This window comes from Podarcis melisellensis, assembly GCF_964234715.1.
Source record: "Podarcis melisellensis genome assembly, chromosome: 13".
Taxonomy (NCBI): domain Eukaryota; kingdom Metazoa; phylum Chordata; class Lepidosauria; order Squamata; family Lacertidae; genus Podarcis; species Podarcis melisellensis.
This window is the reverse complement of record NC_138545.1, coordinates 37,667,131-37,688,199: the sequence shown is the minus strand read 5'-3', so window position 1 is coordinate 37,688,199 and position 21,069 is coordinate 37,667,131. Positions and strand designations below refer to the sequence as shown.

Below are 21,069 nucleotides of genomic sequence, written 5' to 3'. Positions count from 1 at the left end.
GACAATGAGGTCCAGCGCCAAGGGCCTTCTGGCAGTTCCCTCGCTGCGAGAAGCCAAGTTACAGGGAACCGCCCTTCCACCAGATGTCAAAGAGAAAAATAACTACCAAACTTTTAGAAGACATCTAAAGGCAGCCCTGTTTAGGGAAGCTTTTAATGTTTAATAGGTTATTGTATTTTAGTGTTTTTTTGGAAGCAGCCCAGAGTGGCTGGGGGCACCCAGCCAGATGGGCGGGATTCAAATTATTATTATTATTATTATTATTATTATTATTATTATTATTATTGGGCTAAAACACCAGGATTGGATGCAGTAAGGCCTCCAAATAGCAATTGCTGGGAATCACAAGTGGGGAGAGTGCTTTATGGAATCAGACCCCTGGTCTATCTAGCTCAGCAGTGTTGACTAAGACTAGCAGGATTTCGGATTGGGGTCTGTCCCAGCCCTATCTGGAGATGCCGGGGGTTAAAAGCTCAGACCTTCTGTATGCAACGCAGATGCTCTACCACCAACCTATCGCTCTTCCCCTTTTGCTCCTGTCCTGCTGAAAGGCTTCCCATAGGCATCAGGTTGGCCAATGGGAGAAGAGGGTGCCGGACTGGATTGGTCTGAAGGACCCTTTTTGTGATTTGAAAGCCAACATGAAAACCACTTAATTTGATTTCTGGGATTTAGAATGAGATGGGAGGAAAGCGGGACTGCTGGGAAGTACGAGTCCAGCACTTCAGAACAGCAACATCTGATAACCTTGGCAATGAACTTCATTATATTAGCAGAGAGATCTGGATATACCTGGCTGCCAGATCCCATTAATCCACTAGCCTCTGCCTGCCAGAGAATCCAGAATCCTCAGCTTTCTGTTAACTAAACAGAGCCTACAGGCAGCCTGGAATAATTGCCCAGAGAGAACTACTGGACACAGCCTTGCACACAATCCATCTACTGTATTGGCCTGAATATAAGTCGCACCTTTTCCCCCCAAATTCTGACTGTGAAAAGTTAAAGTGCGGCTTGTATTCAGAACCGAGCGCCGCGCACCCACCTCTCAGCACTACCACCCTGAACAGGGGGCGGGGGCGGCTGGCGCCAGCTTCAGGAGGTAATGCCAGGAGTCAGTAGTGCCAGGAGCACGCAGCTCATTCGTAATCAAGCACTGGCGCCGGCTTGGGGAGGGGGGCGCTGAGCACCGTCTGCCCCCCATTCAGAGTGGTAGTGCCGCACCCTCAAGTAAGCCTTGAATGATAAATGTGCATCTTATTTGTGGGTGCATCTTATATTCGGGCCAATAAGGTATAATAATAATTTATTATTTATACCCCACCCATCTGGCTGGGTTTCCCCAGCCACTCTGGGCAGCTCCCAACAGACCATTAAAAACACGGTAAAACACCAAACATTAAAAACGTCCCTAAACAGGGCTGCCTTCATTTGTCTTCTAAAAGTCAGGTCGTCGTTTATTTCCTTGACATCTCGTGGGAGGGTGTTCCAGTACCGAGAAGGCCTTCTTGCGTAGAAGGGCTTGGGTGCCACCCAAAGTGGCTGCCCCCCCAATTCCAGGCCACCTCTTACCTGGGGGAGGATAACACTGCAGCAGCCGCAGGAGCTTGACCGAGAGCCAGGGGGCTGGCACAAAGTAATAGGTGTAGTCCTGGAGGTCTGTGGAGGCCGACGACACAATCTGCCAGAGGGGCAGGAGGTGGGATGTAAAAACACAGCAACACAAACCACCAGTGAGTCAGCTATATTAGAACATCCTCATTATTCTTTAGTCCAGGGGTGGGGAACCCTTTTCAGTCCAGGGGCCACTTTCACTTCTGGGCAATCTTCTGGGGGGCCACATGGCAGTGGTGTGTGGGGTCAGTGGCAAAAGTGGTTGGAGCAAGCGGGTGGATTCCATCCAGGAAGAGTTCAAGGATACATTCTGGGAGTGAGAAGCGGGGCCAGTGAGGAGTATGGGCTTCCAAGGGCCAGACATAGAGGCTCGGAGGGCCGCATTTGTGCTTTAGGCCTGAAGTACCCCACACCTACGTAAACCCATTACCACAAAGCCCTGGCAGGGGAACTAGATGTGCTTAGAAACAGTCATGGGGAGAAGCGGGAACCAGATTGTAGTGATCAGATGGGAATCAGAGTCACTTTGCCAGACAGTGGGGTTCATTCCCCCCATGCTGTTTTCCCAGTTTAAGTACCACAGCTCAAATCTGTACAAAATACAGCAAAACAACAAGAGAGAGAGAGAGAGTCGTAGCCTTTGTGGACAGACGCAGAGGAACTGATGCGCTTAATGCATCACTTCCTGCTCCATGTTTCTTTCCTTAAACAACTGGAAGCAGGTGCAGAGCAGCCACTATTTTCACCGGGGCTGCAGCAAACAGAGGGATTTTTTCTTGGGGGGGGGGAGGTTAAGCCTTTCTCTCCCCACTATAATCCTGATGAAAATCACTCTGTGCCTGCTCTCAGCCCTGGGAGAGAAGCACCCACCTAGTTTAGGGGAATCCTGGTTCCCAGAAATAAGACTCGCAGAAGTACAACCAACTGGAGCAGTAACTAAAAGGCAAAATAATTGGTGCCCTCCTCTCTTCTGTGCACACCTCCCCCCCAAACCCAGACCTCACCCTGCTGAGCCTGGATACAGCCAACGAAACGCATGTCTTGAAGTCATCAGGATTCTTCTTGCAGAGGCAGGCAATGAGGCTGACGGCAGCTGTGACCACGCCCTGTGGTTTTTTTGGGGGGGTGAGAAAGATGGTGTGCCAAGTGAGACCACTTCGAAAGGGGCTAAAGGAGGCACAAATGCACCACTTTCTGGCTCCCACTGGGCATATGATAGGAGAAGTAAAAGATGTGCCGAGTCTGGTGTGCATCGCTACTACATAGGAGCATTTTGGAGCAAATAGCATGCTTAGTTAAACAGGGGCATAGCTGTCAACCTTCCCTTTTTTTGCAGGAAACTCCCTTATTCCAGCGCCATTTCACATTGCTATCCCAGATTGTTAGATATCCCGTAGACTGTCCCCCAGGACAGATGAGGCAGCTGATCCCTTATTTTCAAATCTGAAAGTTGACAGCTATGAACAGGGGTCTGTTGGTGGCCAAAGCTTTGTGCAGACCAATAAAACCTATTGGTTATGAAGAACCTTTACTCTCGGCAGCGTAACTATCCGGCTACTCTTATTTTGAGCTCTGGGTACAAATAGCTCAGTGTTCCCCGAGCAATGGGCCATGTGATAGATAGTGTCTGAGTGGATGTGGCGGGCGTACCATATGTGTATTATTGTGGGGGTGGTTCCCCCACAATAGGAAGCAGAGGCTGGGGGGGTTACGTACCATGTGCTGATCATTCAGAAGGTGCACCACCCGCGACGTCCACTCTCCCATGGGCACCAGGTCAGGTGAGGTCTTGTAGAGGCGCAGGAGGCAGAGGGCAGCACTCTGCTTCACGCTATCCATGGTGTCACTGAGGGGCAGTTGTAGACAAATAGGTGGGTCAAGACGGGTGAAGGAAGGAGAACAGGTCAATTGATGATCCATAATGAACTGAAAAAAAATGTTTAAAAGTACTTTCCCAAAAAACCCGAGTCCTTTCTGTTAGGGATAATTCAGATGAAAATTCCGAGGTGTCAAAAAAAGGTTATTTATGTATGCTAGTACTACGGCCTATGTTTTGTTCACCTCAAAATGGAAAATGAGCGAGGTCCCAAGCAAAGAAGAATGGCAACTTAAGTTGACAGAATATGCACAACTTGCAGACTTAACATATAGAAGAAGAAAACAAGAAGAACATATGTTTAAAGAAGATTGGAAAATGTTTATTGACTATACGGGAAATAATTGTGTTCAGCTGAAAACGCTGGCAGAAGTAAGAAAAACTCAGCAGTGTAAATAAGTTTTGATGGATGCAGTAATGGAATACTGAATGGTATAGTTTTTGTAAAATATGCAGGGATTTAAAATATGTAAAGTGAACTATGGAAAGAGAAGAAGGGAAATTGTTGATATCTTAAGCATGTAAAATGAGTGTTTTAAATTGTAAAACAGAAAATTTGATGAAATAACAGTGCGTTAGCAGCGGATTGATATTGGGACCATCCACACTGTTCCGTTTTGTTAGCTGTTCTGCGATACTTTCCCTGTGTTACTGCTGTCTAGCTAGAGTGCAAAACATGGGCAACAAAAAACACCACCCTGAACATTTGCGGTATAAAAGGTTCCAGGGTTTTGGGAGGAAACTACAGGACAGGCACCAACTGGGAATGAAGCAAGATGGCTGCCACAAAACCTTTGGAGGCACAAAGAGCACTGGAAGTGAGATTGTGCATAACCGCACAGATGGCATCACATCAGATCACAATATAGTGGTACCTCGGGTTACATATGCTTCAGGTTACAGACTCCGCTAACCCAGAAATAGTACCTTGGGTTAAGAACTTTGCTTCAGGATGAGAACAGAAATCATGCTCCGGTGGCCTGGCGGCGGCAGGAGACCCCATTAGCTAAAGTGGTGCTTCAGGTTAAGAACAGTTTCAGGTTAAGAACGGATCTCCAGAACGAATTGAGTACTTAACCTGAGGTACCACTGTAAAAAGGATGCCTGGAGACACAAACCAGACCTGTATACAGTGGTACCTCGGGTTACATAAGCTTCAGGTTACATACGCTTCAGATTACAGACTCCGTTAACCCCGAAATAGTACCTCGGGTTAAGAACTTTGCTTCAGGATGAGAACAGAAATTGTGCTCTGGCGGTGTGGTGGCGGCAGGAGGCCCCACTAGCTAAAGTGGTGCTTCACGTTAAGAACAGTTTCAGGTTAAGAATGGACCTCCGGAACGAATTAAGTACGTAACCAGAGGTACCACTGTATGTTCCTTGCCTCTTGTGGATAGACTCCCTCTGAGCAGTGGCGTAGCGTGGGGGGTGCAGGGGGGCCTGGCCGCACCGGGCGCAACATCTGGGGGGGCGTGCTCACACTCGCAGCTCTCTGCCCCTACCTGGCAAAGTAGCCTACCACGGGTTAGGGGGCACAAATTACTTGCCTTGCCCCGGGTGCTGACAACCCACGCCACGCCACTGCCTCTGAGCAAACGCTTTTCTCTAGTGGGACTGGCTTACCCGGCCACCAGGATGCGGGGGATCTCAGAGGCAAAGGCCTCGGCCATCTCACGGCTGCCCACATTGGCAATGCAGTGCAGGGCCAGGCACATGAAGGTGGGGTTGCGGCTCGCCAAGTCATTCTTGATGGCGTTGTTGATGAGGCGGATCAGCTCGCTGTTGCAGTTCACCAGCACCGAAATGAACAGGTAACCCTAGGGCAGAGAAGAGGCAGATGCAGGCACATTCTGAGCCAGGGGAGAGGCATGGACACACAACCCACAAAATCATAGAGGCTTTTCTCCACTCTGTCCCACAGCAGAAAAGGGGCCAGAACGAATTTGGCTGGCGCTCCCGAGGCAAAGATTGTGTGCACACCGTACATGAAAAGCATGTGGCTTGCCCCAAAGACCCATGGGAACCGTAGTTCACCACACAGAGAACTAAAATTCCCAGCACAAACTACAGTTCCCAGGATTATCTGCGGGGGGGGGGGGCTGTAAATGTGCGGCAAATGTATGGTGTGCATGCAGCCATATAATGTGCTGTACAGTTTAGCAAACAGGAGCTCCTTTCTGCACTACAATTCCTGCAGCGACACACCCTGGCAGCCAAACTGTTTCCATCCAAAGCATTTTAGAGTTGATTGTCAGTGCCATGGGTCACTCCTTTATTTAACAGGCATGATACTTCCTCATTGATGCAAATGGCTCAAAATACAAAGAAGAAAAAGAACAATACCATGTGAGGAAAATGAAAGAGTGGGGAGAATTGGAATGTTGTGGGTGTGGATAATCATTGGCCCAGAGGCCAATGCTGCTGAACTTCAACTCCCATCATCCCTGGCCACGCTTGCTAGGGCTGATGGGAGTTGTAGTTCCACAACATCCAGAGAGCGAAAGGTTCCCCACATCTGGGATACAGAGGCCTAGACTGAAACCTCTATCCAGGCGTAGTTCACATAAAACACCAGAAAAGGTGGAAAACGTGTTCCTGGATGACACCAACACAGAGGTGTGTGTGTGTGTATGTTGCACAACAGAAGAAACATGTCCGTATTTTTTTTATTTAAAAAAAATCCCTAGATGTCCCAGGGGGAGGGGGGGAGGACTATATGTGAGATATAATATCCTGACCCCCTTGGAGTGAATAACAACAATGTAATGAAAATAACTAGCACAGCCTTCCCTAATAAATTCCTTACAGACCTGGCACTCTGACTTCTGATGATAACATTGGGAGGTAGCTGCCTGTTGCTCCTTTATATCTATTTATACAGATGGGGAACTGAGACCAAGGGAGAGATGGAGCCAGTTTAACAGGGGGGGGGAAGGGGGGAGACCCCCAGCCTCCCACCCCAGGCCCCTCAAGCCTACTCACAATTTGCTTCTCTGTGTACTTGTTGGAGCTGAGCAGGTTGACAGCCTCCATGTGACCAAAGTCGATGTCATGGCCCAGCAGGAATATGAAAAGCAGCTTGCAGACATATTTTTTCTTGCTGTAACCATCCAAGGCTTTATCTCCTGAGAGGGGAAAGAGCAAGAGGGAGAGGGGAGGGGGAGGTCACTGGCACTGCTGGAAGGAGAGAGGTGTCTTGCAAGCCAGGAGCGTGGGAAGGGAGGGAAGCAGTGGCAAACGCTTTTCAGCCTAGTAATATCAAGCCTTCGGAATGCTTTCTTATTTTGAGCTGCCCAGGGTGGGCTTGAGAAGGAGGCAGGCGTTCTCAGAAAATTTCTTCTAACTGTCGCAGAGAATTTGGGAAACCTGTGAAACACGCTCTCCCCCCCCCCAATTGTTATTGTTATTAAAAGAATTTATGTGATACCTTTCAAATACCAAGGAGGTCCCACAAACAAATGAAAGCCTATTCTCAAAATAACATGAACAAAGCCAATAATAAAAATACAGCTGCCACTAATTGAAACACATAGGAAAACAGCCACATTACGACATTCATAATTGATAAACAACCCCATTAAAAGAGCATGACAATTAAAACAACAATAAAAGTAGGAGGTTCGCGTCAGGAGATCAGAGAAATGATCATCTCTTTCTAAATAATATTTATTAAAATTTTCAATAGTAATACAATAAAAATCAAAAAGGAAAAAAAATAACAAAAATACAAAAATGAAAATAATTAAAAACACACAAAGTTTCCATTACTTATTTTCCATTAACTTATTTCCCGGACCTCCTCATACCTCCCTTTTTTGTATTCCAATTCAGATTGTTAATTCAGCAAATCCTTATCAAGAAATTTTTACCTATTTCTAAACCTTTTTTTCCATATTCTCTTAAAGCATTACAGCTGGAAACGACTTAGTTTCTATCCAACATCATTCTAACATTCATTAATTTTGCAATATTTCTGTAAATAGTCTTTAAATTTCTTCCAATCTTCTTCCGCCGACTCTTCTCCCTGGTCTCGGATTCTGCCAGTCATTTCTGCCAATCCCATATAGTCCATCACCTTCATCTGCCATTCTTCCAGAGTGGGTAGATCTTGTGTCGAAATGATCATCTCAACAGGGGTGTTGATGTGCTGTTGGACTCAAACTCCCATCAGCCCTAGCCAGGATGGGATATAGTCAGGCATGATTGGGGGGGTGTCCCAGCAACATCTGGATGACCACTGGTCATTTTACATGGTCCCTGCAATTTCACTCTGGGCCAGAACAGACCATTTTGCTGCCTGAGGTGCAGAAGCAAATGCCCGCCCCCTCCTTAAGGGAAGGTACAGATTACTCAAGGCCAGCCGTGTTATTTTAGTTGACGCAGCCAATCCCACAAGTCCCTTTCTCCAGCTAAAAGTACAATACTAATAAATTAAAATTGCCAGCCATTCGCTGCTCTTCCATAGCACCCAAAAATGCTGCCTGAGGCGGCCACCTCACTCTGCCTAACAGAGATGCCTGACCTGCTTAATGGGCATAGCAAGTTTACCTATGGGATCCCCTTATCCCATATATGCACTGTTACAGAGGCCAAATAATGCGCATTCCACACTTGTAAGTAATCTATATTTTTAGTGTGGCAGCACCCACACTTTGGATCTCCTGCCTTCACTGTACAGTACAACCTCTACTTACAATCATAATCCGTTCCAGAGGCCCATCCGCTGGGCGAAACCGGATGCTAGTAGAGGCGCCGTTGTGCGCATTTGGTGGCAGCGCACTTCTGCGCATGCATAGAGGCGGCAGCCACTTGTGTGCACGCATAGATGGCAGAAGCTGCTTCCACGCATGTGTGAATTGCAGCAAACCCGATGTTTACTTCCGGGTTTGCCGCAGTCGCAACCTGGAACGTCCGCGAGAAGAGGCTGATGTAAGACAAGGTTCCACTGTATTCTTTTTCAGTGCCATCTGTCATGGATGCTTTAGCTGAGATTCCTGCATTGCCGGGGGTTGGACTAGAAATTCAGTGTTTCCCAACCTTGTGACTCCAGCTGTTTTTGGACTATAATTCCCATCATCCCTTGCCATTGGTCTTGCTAGTCAGGGATGATGGGAGTTGTAGTTCAAAAACAGCTGGAGGCACAAGGTTGGGAAACACTGGACTAGATGACCCTTGGGGTCTCTTCCAACTCCACAATTATACGATTCTATGTAGACGCTGCATGTCTTTCATCTCTTTTTTTAGCTACTGCTGACTTTAAAATTTTTAAAAAATTTTGCTTAAAATAATGGTTTTAACTGGTTTTTTAATAAACAATTTGAATGTTTTATTTTGTATTTTTGCAAACCGCTTAGAGGTTGGTTGGTTTTTTTAACACTAGTGGTATTTCCCCCTCCCCAAAACCGCACAAAGTCTATGACAATTGTGTCTCATACCGAATGTAAACGAACTGTGAAAAAGACACTATGACTCAAAAGTGGAATCTCTGTTTCCTGTTTGTTTTGTAACACAATATTTAATAAAAAGCAATTTTAAGAAGCAATAATAAAATGGCATATGGATTTTGTTAAATAAGTAAATGACTACAAACTTGATCCCCTTCCCATCTCAAGGATAGAGTTTCTCAGGCTTGGATTCTGTTCCATCTCAGCAGATTCTTCCCACTGGTGCAAGTGGGCTCAAAAGTGCCAGAAGTTCTGTCCACAAAATCTCTGGATTCCACTTTGGCCTCTGGCAAGTGCTACACTAAACATCCCTTTTCAGGTAAGGGAAGGAAGATTGTATCCCTTTCCAGGCTACTCTAACCAGCACTGCAGAGAAGAAGAGGACTCTCTTTTTCTCCAGTCTCTTTCCAACAAAGAAGGAATTGCTTGGGAAGCTCCTGGTATGCCCCGCAGAGGACCTCAAGGTCCACAAATGACAACATTTTGGAGGTCCCAGGTCTCAAGGTGGTTAGATTGGTCGCAACTAGGGCCAGGGCCTTTTCAGTACTGGCCCCAGCTTGGTGGAATGCTCTGTCACAAGAGACTAGGGCCCTGAGGGGTTCGACATCTTTCCGCAGGGCCTGCAAGACAGAGCTGTTCCACCTGGCCTTTGGTTTGCACTCAGTCTGACCCTTATGTTTCCCTCCCCTTATGGTTTTGATCTATGGGCTACTTTTAAAATGAGGCTGCATTTTAAAATGCATTTTAACCTGTATTTTAAGTTGGGTCCCCCCCCCCATTATGATTTTACTGTAATTTTACTGGTGTTAGCCGCCCTGAGCCCGGCTCTGGCTGGGGAGGGCGGGGTATAAATACAATTTTTTATTATTATTATTCAGAGTCAGGTCATTGGTCCATCTGTCTCACTACTGTCTACTTTGACTGGCAGCAGCTCTCCAGCATTTCAGGTAACGCTGTCTCCCAGCTCCATCTGGAGATGCCGCAGATTGAAGGTGGGACCTTCTGCACAAAAAGCAGGCACTTTGAAAGACTTGCCTCCAATGTATGCAGGCACGACTTAGTCTGTTTGTGTGCATGCGTACATACATGCGAGATGGGGAAAAATACTGTGCCCAGGAGTATCGTAAAACACATTTGTGATGCAACCTCGGGGGCAATGGAGCTCACGGAAGATCCATTCCTCTCCTGCAACACTAATGCAGGAAATTACGACAATATATTATAAAAGTCTTCAATTTGAAATTGCAAAGGAGCTGTTCATAGAATAGAAGCTCAAACTGCTGTCGCATTGTGGTTGTGCCATTCATTCTTCTCCCCACCATCTGAGCTATTCTTGATCAGAACCGAGGAAGACGTAACTGTTTCGTAACACGCGGGGACGGGGAGCGAGAGGTATCCAAAGCAACACTGAGCAAAGGAACTCTACCCAGGTAACCATTTCTGTCAAAAGACAACACGCTGCCAAATAATGAGCGCTAGAAACTTTCCCCTTCGAATTGAAACGAACGCTCAGTTTCAAAGGATTCTGAGGGCAATTTCGAAACTGCAGCATGCAGTTAACATCCACAGAGATTCCCAGACAGCTAGATCATGCTGTGCTTCAAGGAGGAGGTTTGGTAGAGACGGCCAGTGTAAGGAAGGAACCAAAATGACTGGATTTTGGGGGATGGGGTTCTGGGAACCACAAGGTTCTCTGGAAGTAGCCTAGTGAGAGTCTGGTGGGATAAAGAGGATCTAAGCAGCGTATGCATTTGTGGTAGTCACTGCTATCTGCCACATGACACAAAGTGAAATAATCGGGGTTGGTTGTCTAGTCCTTAACAACATTCTTGTGTTCCCAGGGGTGGGAGGATAAGTGGATTGTACCTGAAGGACTACGTTTCTGTCATGCTCCTAACTCAAACATGCTCCTCCTTTAAAAGAAACTTGTCACAAATTGCACAACTGTGCACTTTTGACTGCCCTACCCCGCCCTCCTTGTTGAATGCCCTGACCACAAAGACTGTTGAGGAACTGAGCTTGTTAAATTCTGCTAATCCAACCAGGAACACAGTTTGGGTTTCTGTTCCAAGCCTCCCCTCTTTTGTTCTGCGGCGGAAGCAGAGAAAATTGCCCTTCTCCAGCAGCACAAATAGCCCTGCAACACCCACCCACCCCAGCATGTTCCAGAAGTTTCAAATATGCAAAGATCAATATCTGGATCCAGGTTTGGGTGAGGAGGGAGTTCAGTGGATCAGAAGGAAAAGGTTGTCGGGAGAAATGAATTCCTGGGCCACATTGGACGAGACTGGTTTAAAACAGGAGTGTGCACGGTGCTGGCACAAGCAACTCGCAGATTCTCGAGGAAGAGAAAGGAGGGCTACCAGTCAGAGCAGAGGGCCTGGGAATCAGACCTTTTCAAGTTCATTTCAATGTCCCAGCTGGAGGCAGTCCAGCTTGTGGAGGCAGCCCAGCTGGGACAGTCCAGCTGTTTAGCATTTCGACCCTGAGCACAGGGTCATCCCTCATCTGTTGCCTGCGGACGGACTACATAAAGCACCTTTCTGCAGAGCATTGCTGACAGGGTATTAGGAAAAGATGGACGGCGAGAGCTGAACCAACCTGGGCAATGACTACAGATAAGCACAGTCGTGGAGGAAGAAAGGGGGGGGGGAGGAAAAAATGAGAAACCGTGAGTAAGTCAGGCTGACTCATGGAGCTGCTGTCGGGATCTATGGTGTGAAATAGCATATCCTGCAGATTGGAAGAAGGGGGAAGGGGGGGAGAGAGATAGCTGAGGAAGGACTTACCCTTGAATTTGGACCGGATATTGGCCAACTCTTTGTTGATTCGTTTGATTTCAGCCTCTTTGCTCTTACCTGGAATCAAAGACAAAGGCATTCAAACAAGGGACAAGCCAGCCTTCTCTATCCAACGCCCACTCAACTCACCTGGATACGTGCTTGGTACTACTAAATACCTACCAGTACGTAAAGGGAACAATGAAATAATATTAGGGGAGAGAGAAAGAGCTTGGAAAAAATACCAGCAAATGGAAACGTTCATGAACAAAACATAATCCAGCAACACACCAAAAGGACAGAGTCATAGCCATTTTGCTGCTTTGCCATCACTTAAGGGCCAAAGTACATGAGATGCAGACAACCAGATCTGTGATCAGAGCTCCCAACTTTTCCGGAAATGACACCTTAGAAGCCACCAGGGAACTCTGATTTTGATCAGAGCAGTAGCCCTAGGGAAAAGGAGGGATTTAACCCCAAACAGCTATTTACCCAACCAAAATCTAACACAAACACACTGGGGGGAAAAAGCTACTACTCTTTGCCCTGATAGAAAACACCCAGATTCGGGAAGTGGTATAGGAAGAAAGGATTAATACCCGCCCACTGCTCTGATCCAATTTTGGGGTCTGCTTTTAAATGAAGGGAGGGGGAATTGGACGATTCAGCCATGGACCTCCCACATCTGTGGGTCCTTACAGGGAGTGGGGAAGCCCACAGAGGTCACCCACAAAAGGCAACTTGTACCGCTTTGGAGGTAGCCGTGTGAACCAGTCAACCCCATACTAGAACTGGCAAGAGAGGGCAAACAGGTCTGTACACGGGAGCACCTGAAGAGAAAACACTCATTTCCCAGTTGGCTCCTGAGTGAGCGAGAGCCAGATTGAAGACAGTGCCACCCTCAGAAAAGGGAACCCCATCTCTTATTTCCACAACAGCCACTTTTAATGACAGGACCTAGGACCTAAGAAGGATTTGCCAGGTGAAGCACCAAACAACCCATAAACGGGGAGAGGGGGCGAGTACACATGGATCCCTTGCATATACAACTTGTTCTGGTGTGGGGCTGCTTTTTATATATGGGACACAGTGGTTGACCCCTTTTGGGGAAGGAGGCAGGTGCCCAATGGCAATAGTAGGTCACCCACTGGGACTGGAAGGCAGGGAAACCAGCAGAGCGTGGAGTCAGAGCCAACGATGGGCAGAGCCAACTCATGTATAGCTTTGCAATCCCATCCTCTTCCCTGCTGAGTTCTGCACTACTGAAACTGAGGAGGAAGCTGCCAGCTGATGCCACCCGTGGACTGATAGAAGGCAGATAGAGGTTGGTTGGGGAGTGCCCCATTCACCATAACGGGATAGTCTCCACTCGTCCTTCCTTGCTCAGGACTGAAACATGATAAGCTCAATAATAATAATTTATTATTTATACCCCACCCATCTGGCTGGGTCCCTCCAGTCACTCTGGACGGCTTCCAACAAAACACTAAAATACAATAACCTATTAAACACTAATAGCTTCCCTAAACAGGGCTGCCTTTAGATGTCTTCTAAAAAAAATATTGGTAGTTATTTTTCTCTTTGACATCTGGTGGGAGGGCGTTCCACAGGGTGGGCGCCACTACCGAGAAGGCCCTCTGCCTGGTTCCCTGTAACTTGGCTTCTCGCAGTGAGGGAACCGCCAGAAGGCCCTCGGAGCTGGACCTCAGTGTCCGGGCAGAACGGTGGAGGTGGAGACGCTCCTTCAGGTATACTGTACCGAGGCCGTTTAGGGCTTTAAAGGTCAGCACCAACACTTTGAATTGTGCTCGGAAACATACTGGGAGCCAGTGTAGGTCTTTCAAGACCGGAGTTATATGGTCTCGGAGGCCGCCGAGGAGAAAGCATTAAATGGAAGGGCGAAAGTCATATGGGCTTTTTAACCCAACAAAACAGAAAGCCAGAGGAGCTACCCTGAAGGGTGGCTGGTTGGGTGGCAATTCTTATTTAAACTACAGTGCAGGGTGATGCTCTCTAGAAAGTGTGTTCCCTTATATCTCCACCATATGTTTTAACTTAAACAGGGGACAAATCCAAACTAGATGCTCGCTACCACTTTTACCCGACACAAACAGGTAAACGCACAACTCCTTGCATTTATTGTGAATGAAGCAGGAAAAACAACTAAGTCCCTTAGTCCAATTTCACTGCCAGGAGTCTTTTAAAAAATATATACATGTATAAAAATAGACAGTGTCATGCAGTTGAACAGTCTGGATTGCTCTCTCCTTTTGTCCCAGTAACACCCTGTCAGGAGGGTGTGAGCAGTGCCAAGTGAACGGTCCAACATCACTATGCTTAAGAAGTGCAAAAAGAAAGAACCTGAAATATAAGGGCCCATGACCCCCCTCTAGGGTGGCTTTCCAGATGTTGTTGGACCTGGACCAGAACTCCCACCTTTCCTGGCTGGTGGGAAGGGAGCTGGAGTCCAACAATTTAGGGAAGGCCACAGGTTTCCCACGAAGATCTATCGCCTCTAATAGAAGACTCACAGGACTATTAATACCTGCATGACTATATAATATGAGGAAATCAGTAACAAGCAGGAATGTCTTTGCGACAGACCTGTGAAATGTGTTAACTATTGCATCCTGCTCTTGCTTTACAAGCCCAGAGACTTTTCCATGAGGCTCCCACCCCCATCACTGATCTCGTCTGCATCTCCTTAGCTTCCCCACTGATGCAGGATTCAGTGTCCCACTCCCGAGGCCAAGCTCTCAGCCCATCATGGAATTCCAGATTTCACAGGTCTGCGGCCACCAAACCCTCTGCATTAATGTTTCCCATATGACATCCACCCACATATGCAACTGCTGGAAGGACTCCTACATCTTCAAAAGCATAACATATCAACTGGCGCTGAGATGCAGCCTCCTTTCCGGCTCAGACGCAGCACTGCTGCCCACATATTCCCTGGTGCTTCCCTGGCTGCCTGTTCCTTCTTTCGCTGGTGCTGGAGAGAGACTCAGGAAGCCTGAACTGTTGCTCCTTTCAGAAACTTCTCTAGAATTCTCCCAACCCTCAACACACCATTTCTGTCATGTCAATAAAAGAGACACCTGCGACTCAAAACATTTTGCACACAACATCCCGTCCCAAAATATTCATCCTAAGGCCTTGGGGAAACACCTCTCTGACATTTTCTAAACACTGATGTCTCTGTTAACATTTTGTGGCTTGCAACCGCAAATGATTTGGCCTGGTTCGCTCATTCATATGACCTTCAGTCAAAGTCCCCTTCAGTCTTTGCCCATTTTACAGATGGAAATGGAGGATAAGGGTTCACTTTTCACAAACAGGAATATGGGATTTCCTGAGACTAGAATGGCTGGCTGCCAAAAAGGGCAGGCCCCCTGCACCTTTAATAGTTGTTTGCCAGGGAATTTTGGCAGCTGCTGCTTTTCTCATTCCTGCAGGACATGTTGCACCTGACAAGATGCCCTCCTGCACACAGTTATTAAAGGCGCAGGAGGAACCACTCATTTAATTTGGCTATTTTTAGGACATAAGCACTGAGGAGGTGTGTCAACAGGAGTTCCAGAAATGGACCACCCACTTCCAGGTTTTAATTCAGAGAAGAACTGACAAAATACTGGTGTCTCCAAGTTGTCAATGTGATACAGTAGGCATATAGGTCTGCATAAATCTGCATAAAGCCACCTCAGTAAGAGGCCCAAGCTGAGGCTTAAGCTGAGATTCGAACTCTGATCTTGCAAGTTTAGATCCTTAGAAACCTAGAAGATGTCTTACTTATACCAGGTCTGACTGCTCATCTAGCCTGTATCATATACTCTGATTGGCAGCAGCTCTGTAGAATCTCAGGCAAAGAAAGGCTCTCTCATCATCTGTTACCTTATTTGTTTTTAACTAGGATTCTAGCAATTGAACCTGGGATGTTCTACACACAAAGCACATGCTCAACCACCAAACTATAGTCACTTCCATAATATTTATTTACAGAGATGCCAGGGCCAGCTACAGTGTTCAAAGGCAGCCTCGAATCTAGAACATCACACACACACACACAAAACCTCCGTCTCCAAGCAAAGACACAGGGAAAGAGGCCTGTGTCTCCACTTACCCCTTGCCAATTCAGACAGTCTTTAAGCTCTGCTGAATTTCCTACAGCAAGGGTGGGGAAACCATGGTCCTCCAGAAGTTGCTGAAGGGCAGCTACCATCAGCCCCAGCAAGAACACCCAATGGCCAAGGAAGATGGGAGTTCAGCGATAGCCAGATAGCCAAAGCTTCCCCACCTTTGCATTACAGGAAGATTCTCTCCTCCCCTCTCCCCAATTAATTTTCAGTGCGATGAAGTTATCTCAAGAATGTTCCAACATGTCACATAACTACATTTTGTCACGGCCTGGTCAATTTCACTTTTTAATAATATTTTCTATTACGGTGATGGGTTGTGCTCTTACACTCAGACTTCATTGCTAAACCTCAGTGGTGGGAGTAGAAGGGAAAGGAATAAGTTTTAGGAGATCTGCTGTCTAAAAAATGACGATGTGACATTAACCCTGCAAGCTGTCGCCCACAGAGTATTGTTCTGGTGCCCGCTACTTGTATTGTTCTTGCAAAATTGATGTTGCACAACACTTGTGGGTTTCTTTGCCAAGGAGAGGAAGGGTGGAGGGGGAAACTAGGATTCAAGAGAAGGAGGTGGGGAAAGTGGGCTGCATCAAATAATTCTAGCCTCTGGCCACACAGCATCCCCATATAAGCAGATGAAAGCTGGATTGGGATCTCCTCAGTTTCAAATATAGCACCCTTGTTTCCGTGACCACTATAATCTCTCCCAAGATCATAAAAGCAGTTTGAAAAACGACTTGCTAAATACTTGCTACTAAGCCCAGAAACTGGAAATTTATGTGCTCGAGAGTGTCAAATAATGCTAGGGTTTTGTAATGAACCACAAATGTGTACTCAACAGCCATGCTCTAACAGAGCCACACATTTGACCTGTTAACTGTTGCTCCTCTAGACGCCAGCCAACATCCATGGGGTACGAACCCCATGGAAAAGATGTCCTACCCAACAAGAATCAGAAGCCCTGCCACAATTTATTTTGTCATTTCAAAGCAGAATCTCCTCCTCCAACCATCCTTTGTTTAAAAAAAAAAAACCACAACACAGGATGTACATAGCTGTTCCTCATTTGCTGGCAACAACATTCCTTACGGTGCCAATTTCTGGAGATCCGTTTCAACCCTACACGCAACACAACGCTCCCCAAAGAAAGGCAATTCATGCAAAACCTAACTCAGCCCAAGGGAAGTTCTGGAGCCAGTCCATCCAATCTGCCCTGGCAAGGCCTCAGTACCAGCGCCTGATTCACCTGCAACCTCTTCAGATGCCCTTGCGTTAGCAGAGAAGGAGAACCCAACTCCCGCCTGGACAAAGCGGGGAACCTCTCCACAGTCCTCCTATAACCTATCTCCTCTTCTCATTGCCCCCAAAGCCTCACCTTACCCCCACCGCACCCCCCCCCCCGCCTTGCAACTTCCTGCTCATCACCCCACTTCGCCTTTCTCCAAGGCCTTAAGTCCTGGAGTCAGGGAACACCTGGCGCTGAAAACGGCACATCCCACTGGCAGCATCACCTGCGTAGCCCTTGGGTGGGGGAGAGCCTCCAGTCAACCCGGCATCCCCCAGTCATTCAGGCCACTTCTGTCTCCCTCCAGCTGCACCCCTCCCCCACAACGATGCCCATTTCTCCCAGTGCCCCACGCGGCCCACTCTCTTGGCGGGCATGCCCCAAATGCCAAGCGTGTCCACTCTTAACCCATCACCCTGAAGTGGCTCGCTCGCTCCCTTTCCCCCCCCCACGCCCACACTCGCCACGACCCCCTGCGAGGAGGAGCCCACTCCGTCCCTGCCTGCCTTCGCCCTCAGCCAACGGCCGCCCCCTCCGCCGGCTCGCCCACCCCCTTGGCCGCTGCCCGACCCGGCCCCTCCCCAGTCCTCCCCGCGGTCCGACGCCCGCCCCCCCCAGCGTCTCTCTCCCTCCCTCCCTCGCTTTCAATGCCTCCCTCCCGCCGCCCCCCCCCCGCCCCACTCCACACCCCGCGGTACGGTCTTCCCCAAGGTCCGCGTCCCCTCACAGTTTCGGATGTCGGAGATGAACACGGCCAGGCCCCGCATCCCGTCTCCCTTGGAAACGGCCGGCATGGTTGCGGTGGCGGATCGGGACCCCCCCTCGGGCGACGCTACCCCCCCGTTCCGCTCTCCGCTCCGCGGCCCCGAACCTGGCCCAGCAAAGCAAGCAAGCAACCGAACCCGACCCGGACCGACCCGATTGGCCGCTCGCTCCGTCCGTCGCAGGGACGCTTCGCCGTCCTATTGGGCCGCGGGGCCGCCCCTCAACCTTATCCCTGCTCCTATTGGTGGAAATCAAACCAGTCTCCCCCGCGATTTGCCCGGCAGGTTTAAATCCCGCCCTATTGGATCCAGTGGGCTCCTTATGTCAAATAAGTCCCGGACTGCTCGGCATTTTCCATTGGGCGGGAGTCACGGCAAGTCCCGCCTGCAGCTCCTTTCCTCCCGCCCCTTCAGATAGTCTCTCTCTCTCCCGGTAGCCTCTCATACATGTCGCTCAACAGATGCTCCGCCCTACCCCTCCTCCCAGCTCCCCATTTCTGGTACTTCTTGCGAAATCAGCAAGCTAGAGGATTTTTTTTTTCGGAAAAGAAAAAGAAAGGAAACCTCCGCCCAACTGACAGGCGGTCAACACTTCTTCTAGGCTCTTATTGGACGGGAAACCCCTTGTCCTTCAAGCCAAACTCCTTGTCGCATTGGCTGACTGGGCTGACAGGGGAACGGCGGCAAAAGGAATGGTGGGGGGCGGAGGCTTGGAGACTAGTCTGCATTTCCGGAGAGGCGGTGCGAATGTCGTCACCACGTTTGAGCCAATAGGCGCTAGGAGTAGAACGTAAAGGGGAAGGACGTCTAATCCTGCACCTTCTGGGGCGTGAGTTCGAGTCCTGCGCGCCACGTTCCGACGCGTTCTTTTGCTTTAACGCTAGACAGCATTGCTCCTATAAAGAAGTAGGTGACCCTTTAAAGTCCATTTTTTAATAAAAGTCATAGTAAGGTAAATCTTTATGAAAAAGAAGTAACGTGTCATAAAATAGTGAGCAAACTTTTGCCTCTTCAAACTCGCCTGCTTCCAGGGATACACTTCTGGCAATTCCCTCACTAAAGCAGTTGCAGGCACAGGTATAATTGTAAAAGGTCATAGCCTGGGCTAAGCAGCTGCTTCCACACATAATGAAAAGAAAACTATGCAATATTATTTTATATACAGTGGTACCTCGGGTTACATACACTTCAGGTTACAGACTCCGCTAACCCAGAAATAGTACCTCAGGTTAAGAACTTTGCTTCAGGATGAGAACAGAAATCGGGCTCCGGCGGTACAGTGGCAGCGGGAGGCCCCATTAGCTAAAGTGGCGCTTCAGGTTAAGAACAGTTTCAGGTTAAGAATGGACCTCCAGAACGAATTAAGTACTTAAGCTGAGGTACCACTGTACCCCACTTTTTATACCCAAAAGGCTCTTGAGTGCAGTAAAAGATTCTCAGCATAAAATGAGGTTGGAGTCTAGGATCAGGGCTGCATTTCCTTCTCTAGTCACTGGTCTCCTTTGGCCAATGCGTGCACGCTGCGCAAGTCACTCCTACTAAGGATCTCAGAGGCAGGGAGTAAATGCTGAGTATCTGAAACATGGGCTACATGGACTTGGGCTCCATGATCACTGCAGCCACAAAATTAAAAGACGCCTGCTTCTTGGGAGAAAAGCAATGACAAACCTAGACAGCATCTTAAAAAGCAGAGACATCACCTTGCCGACAAAGGTCCGTATAGTTAAAGCTATGGTTTCCCGCGTAGTGATGTATGGAAGTGAGAGCTGGACCATAAAGAAGGCTGATCACCGAAGAATTGATGCTTTTGAATTATGGTGCTGGAGGAGACTCTTGAGAGTCCCATGGACTGCAAGAAGATCAAACCTATCCATTCTGAAGGAAATCAGCCCAGAGTGCTCACTGGAAGGACAGATCCTGAAGCTGAGGCTCCAATACTTTGGCCACCTCATGAGAAGAGAAGACTCCCTGGAAAAGACCCTGATGTTGGGAAAGATGGAGGGCACAAGGAGAAGGGGACAACAGAGGACGAGATGGTTGGGCAGTGCTCTCGAAGCTACCAACATGAGTTTGACCAAACTGCGGGAGGCAGTGGAAGACAGGAGGGCCTGGCGTGCTCTGGTCCATGGGGTCACGAAGAGTCGGACATGACTAAACAACCAAATCTGAAACTTGCTCAGCTGGTGGCTGAAGGACACCATTCCTTGCCCCTCATAGGTACTGAGGATCTCACAGTCAAGGGCACCTGCAATTGGTGTCCATTGGAACCTGTAGGGTGGAAGGCAGAGAGACCCAGGAGCAAGTGGAGCCCTTGCCAATGGCAGGAAGAGACAGCTTAATTCTAGTTTTGTTCCCATCCTGCTTATTGCTGAGTTCTACAGTGGCACCGCTGAGACTAAGGAGGAGGAAGCCAGTGCCACCCTTAAGTCTGTTTGTGAGGCGCCATTCACACTGTATCACCACACTCTGATACCACTTTAAATAGACATGGCTTCCCTCAAAATTCTGGGAGCTGTAGTTTGTTAGGAGGACATGCCCCTCCGCTATTTACTTCACAGAGCTACAGTTCTCAGAGTGGTTTAAAAACCAACCTCGCTTAAAGTGCTTTCGTGGCACTTTAAATGTATTGTGTCAATGGGGCCGAAGTAAGAAGGCAGAGAGGTGTGGGCAGTCTGAGCTTGGGCCAGTGCCCCATAATGAGGTGGCCTTCACTGGTCTGCATGAGTGCAGGAAGCTCTTGCAGCCAATCAGAAGCCGCGCCTTGGTTGTAGAACGTTTTGGAAGCCGAACGGGCTTCCGGAACGGATTACGTTCAACAACCGAGGTTTGACTGTACAGTGGTACCTCTGTTTCCAAACATCTCCGCTGATGAACATTTTGGTTTTAAACGCCGTACACTCGGAAGTAAGTGCTTTGGTTTTTGAACACATCTCAGAAGTTGAACATGCCATGCGGCTTCTGTATTGAGTTTTCCGTATTGAGGCTTCGTATTGAGTTTTTGGTTTTTGAACGTTTCGCAACTCGAATGGTCTTCCAGAATGGATTATGTTTGAAAACCGAGGTACTACTGTAGTAGAAAGCATGTGGAGTCAAACCAGATGTCTGTCTAATATGACTCTGGGATGTTTTGCACATATAGTAATGCTAAACTATGGTTTAGTGCTACAAGGGCACAC

At 48.2% G+C, this 21,069-nt stretch overlaps 1 protein-coding gene across 6 annotated transcripts in view; it reads right to left on the bottom strand.

The window, feature by feature from the left end:
• The window catches only part of AP2A1 (adaptor related protein complex 2 subunit alpha 1), a 38,820-nt gene extending 20,773 nt beyond the window's left edge, over positions 1–18,047 (bottom strand). For 5 of the 6 annotated variants that reach the window (XM_081883888.1, XM_081883891.1, XM_081883890.1 and 2 more), the window contains exons 1-7: positions 17,857–18,046; positions 11,721–11,789; positions 6,470–6,612; positions 5,111–5,304; positions 3,328–3,457; positions 2,616–2,717; positions 1,570–1,678 (exon numbers count right to left, since the gene is read on the bottom strand). In XM_081883888.1, coding sequence (XP_081740014.1) covers positions 1,570–1,678; positions 2,616–2,717; positions 3,328–3,457; positions 5,111–5,304; positions 6,470–6,612; positions 11,721–11,789; positions 17,857–17,923 — 814 coding nt within the window. In that variant the 5' untranslated portion in view covers positions 17,924–18,046. Of the gene's footprint in view, positions 1–1,569; positions 1,679–2,615; positions 2,718–3,327; positions 3,458–5,110; positions 5,305–6,469; positions 6,613–11,720; positions 11,790–17,856 lie in introns of all 6 variants that reach the window. The other variant, XM_081883889.1, reaches the window with a different exon arrangement.
• Between the last annotated feature and the right edge of the window lie 3,022 nt (positions 18,048–21,069).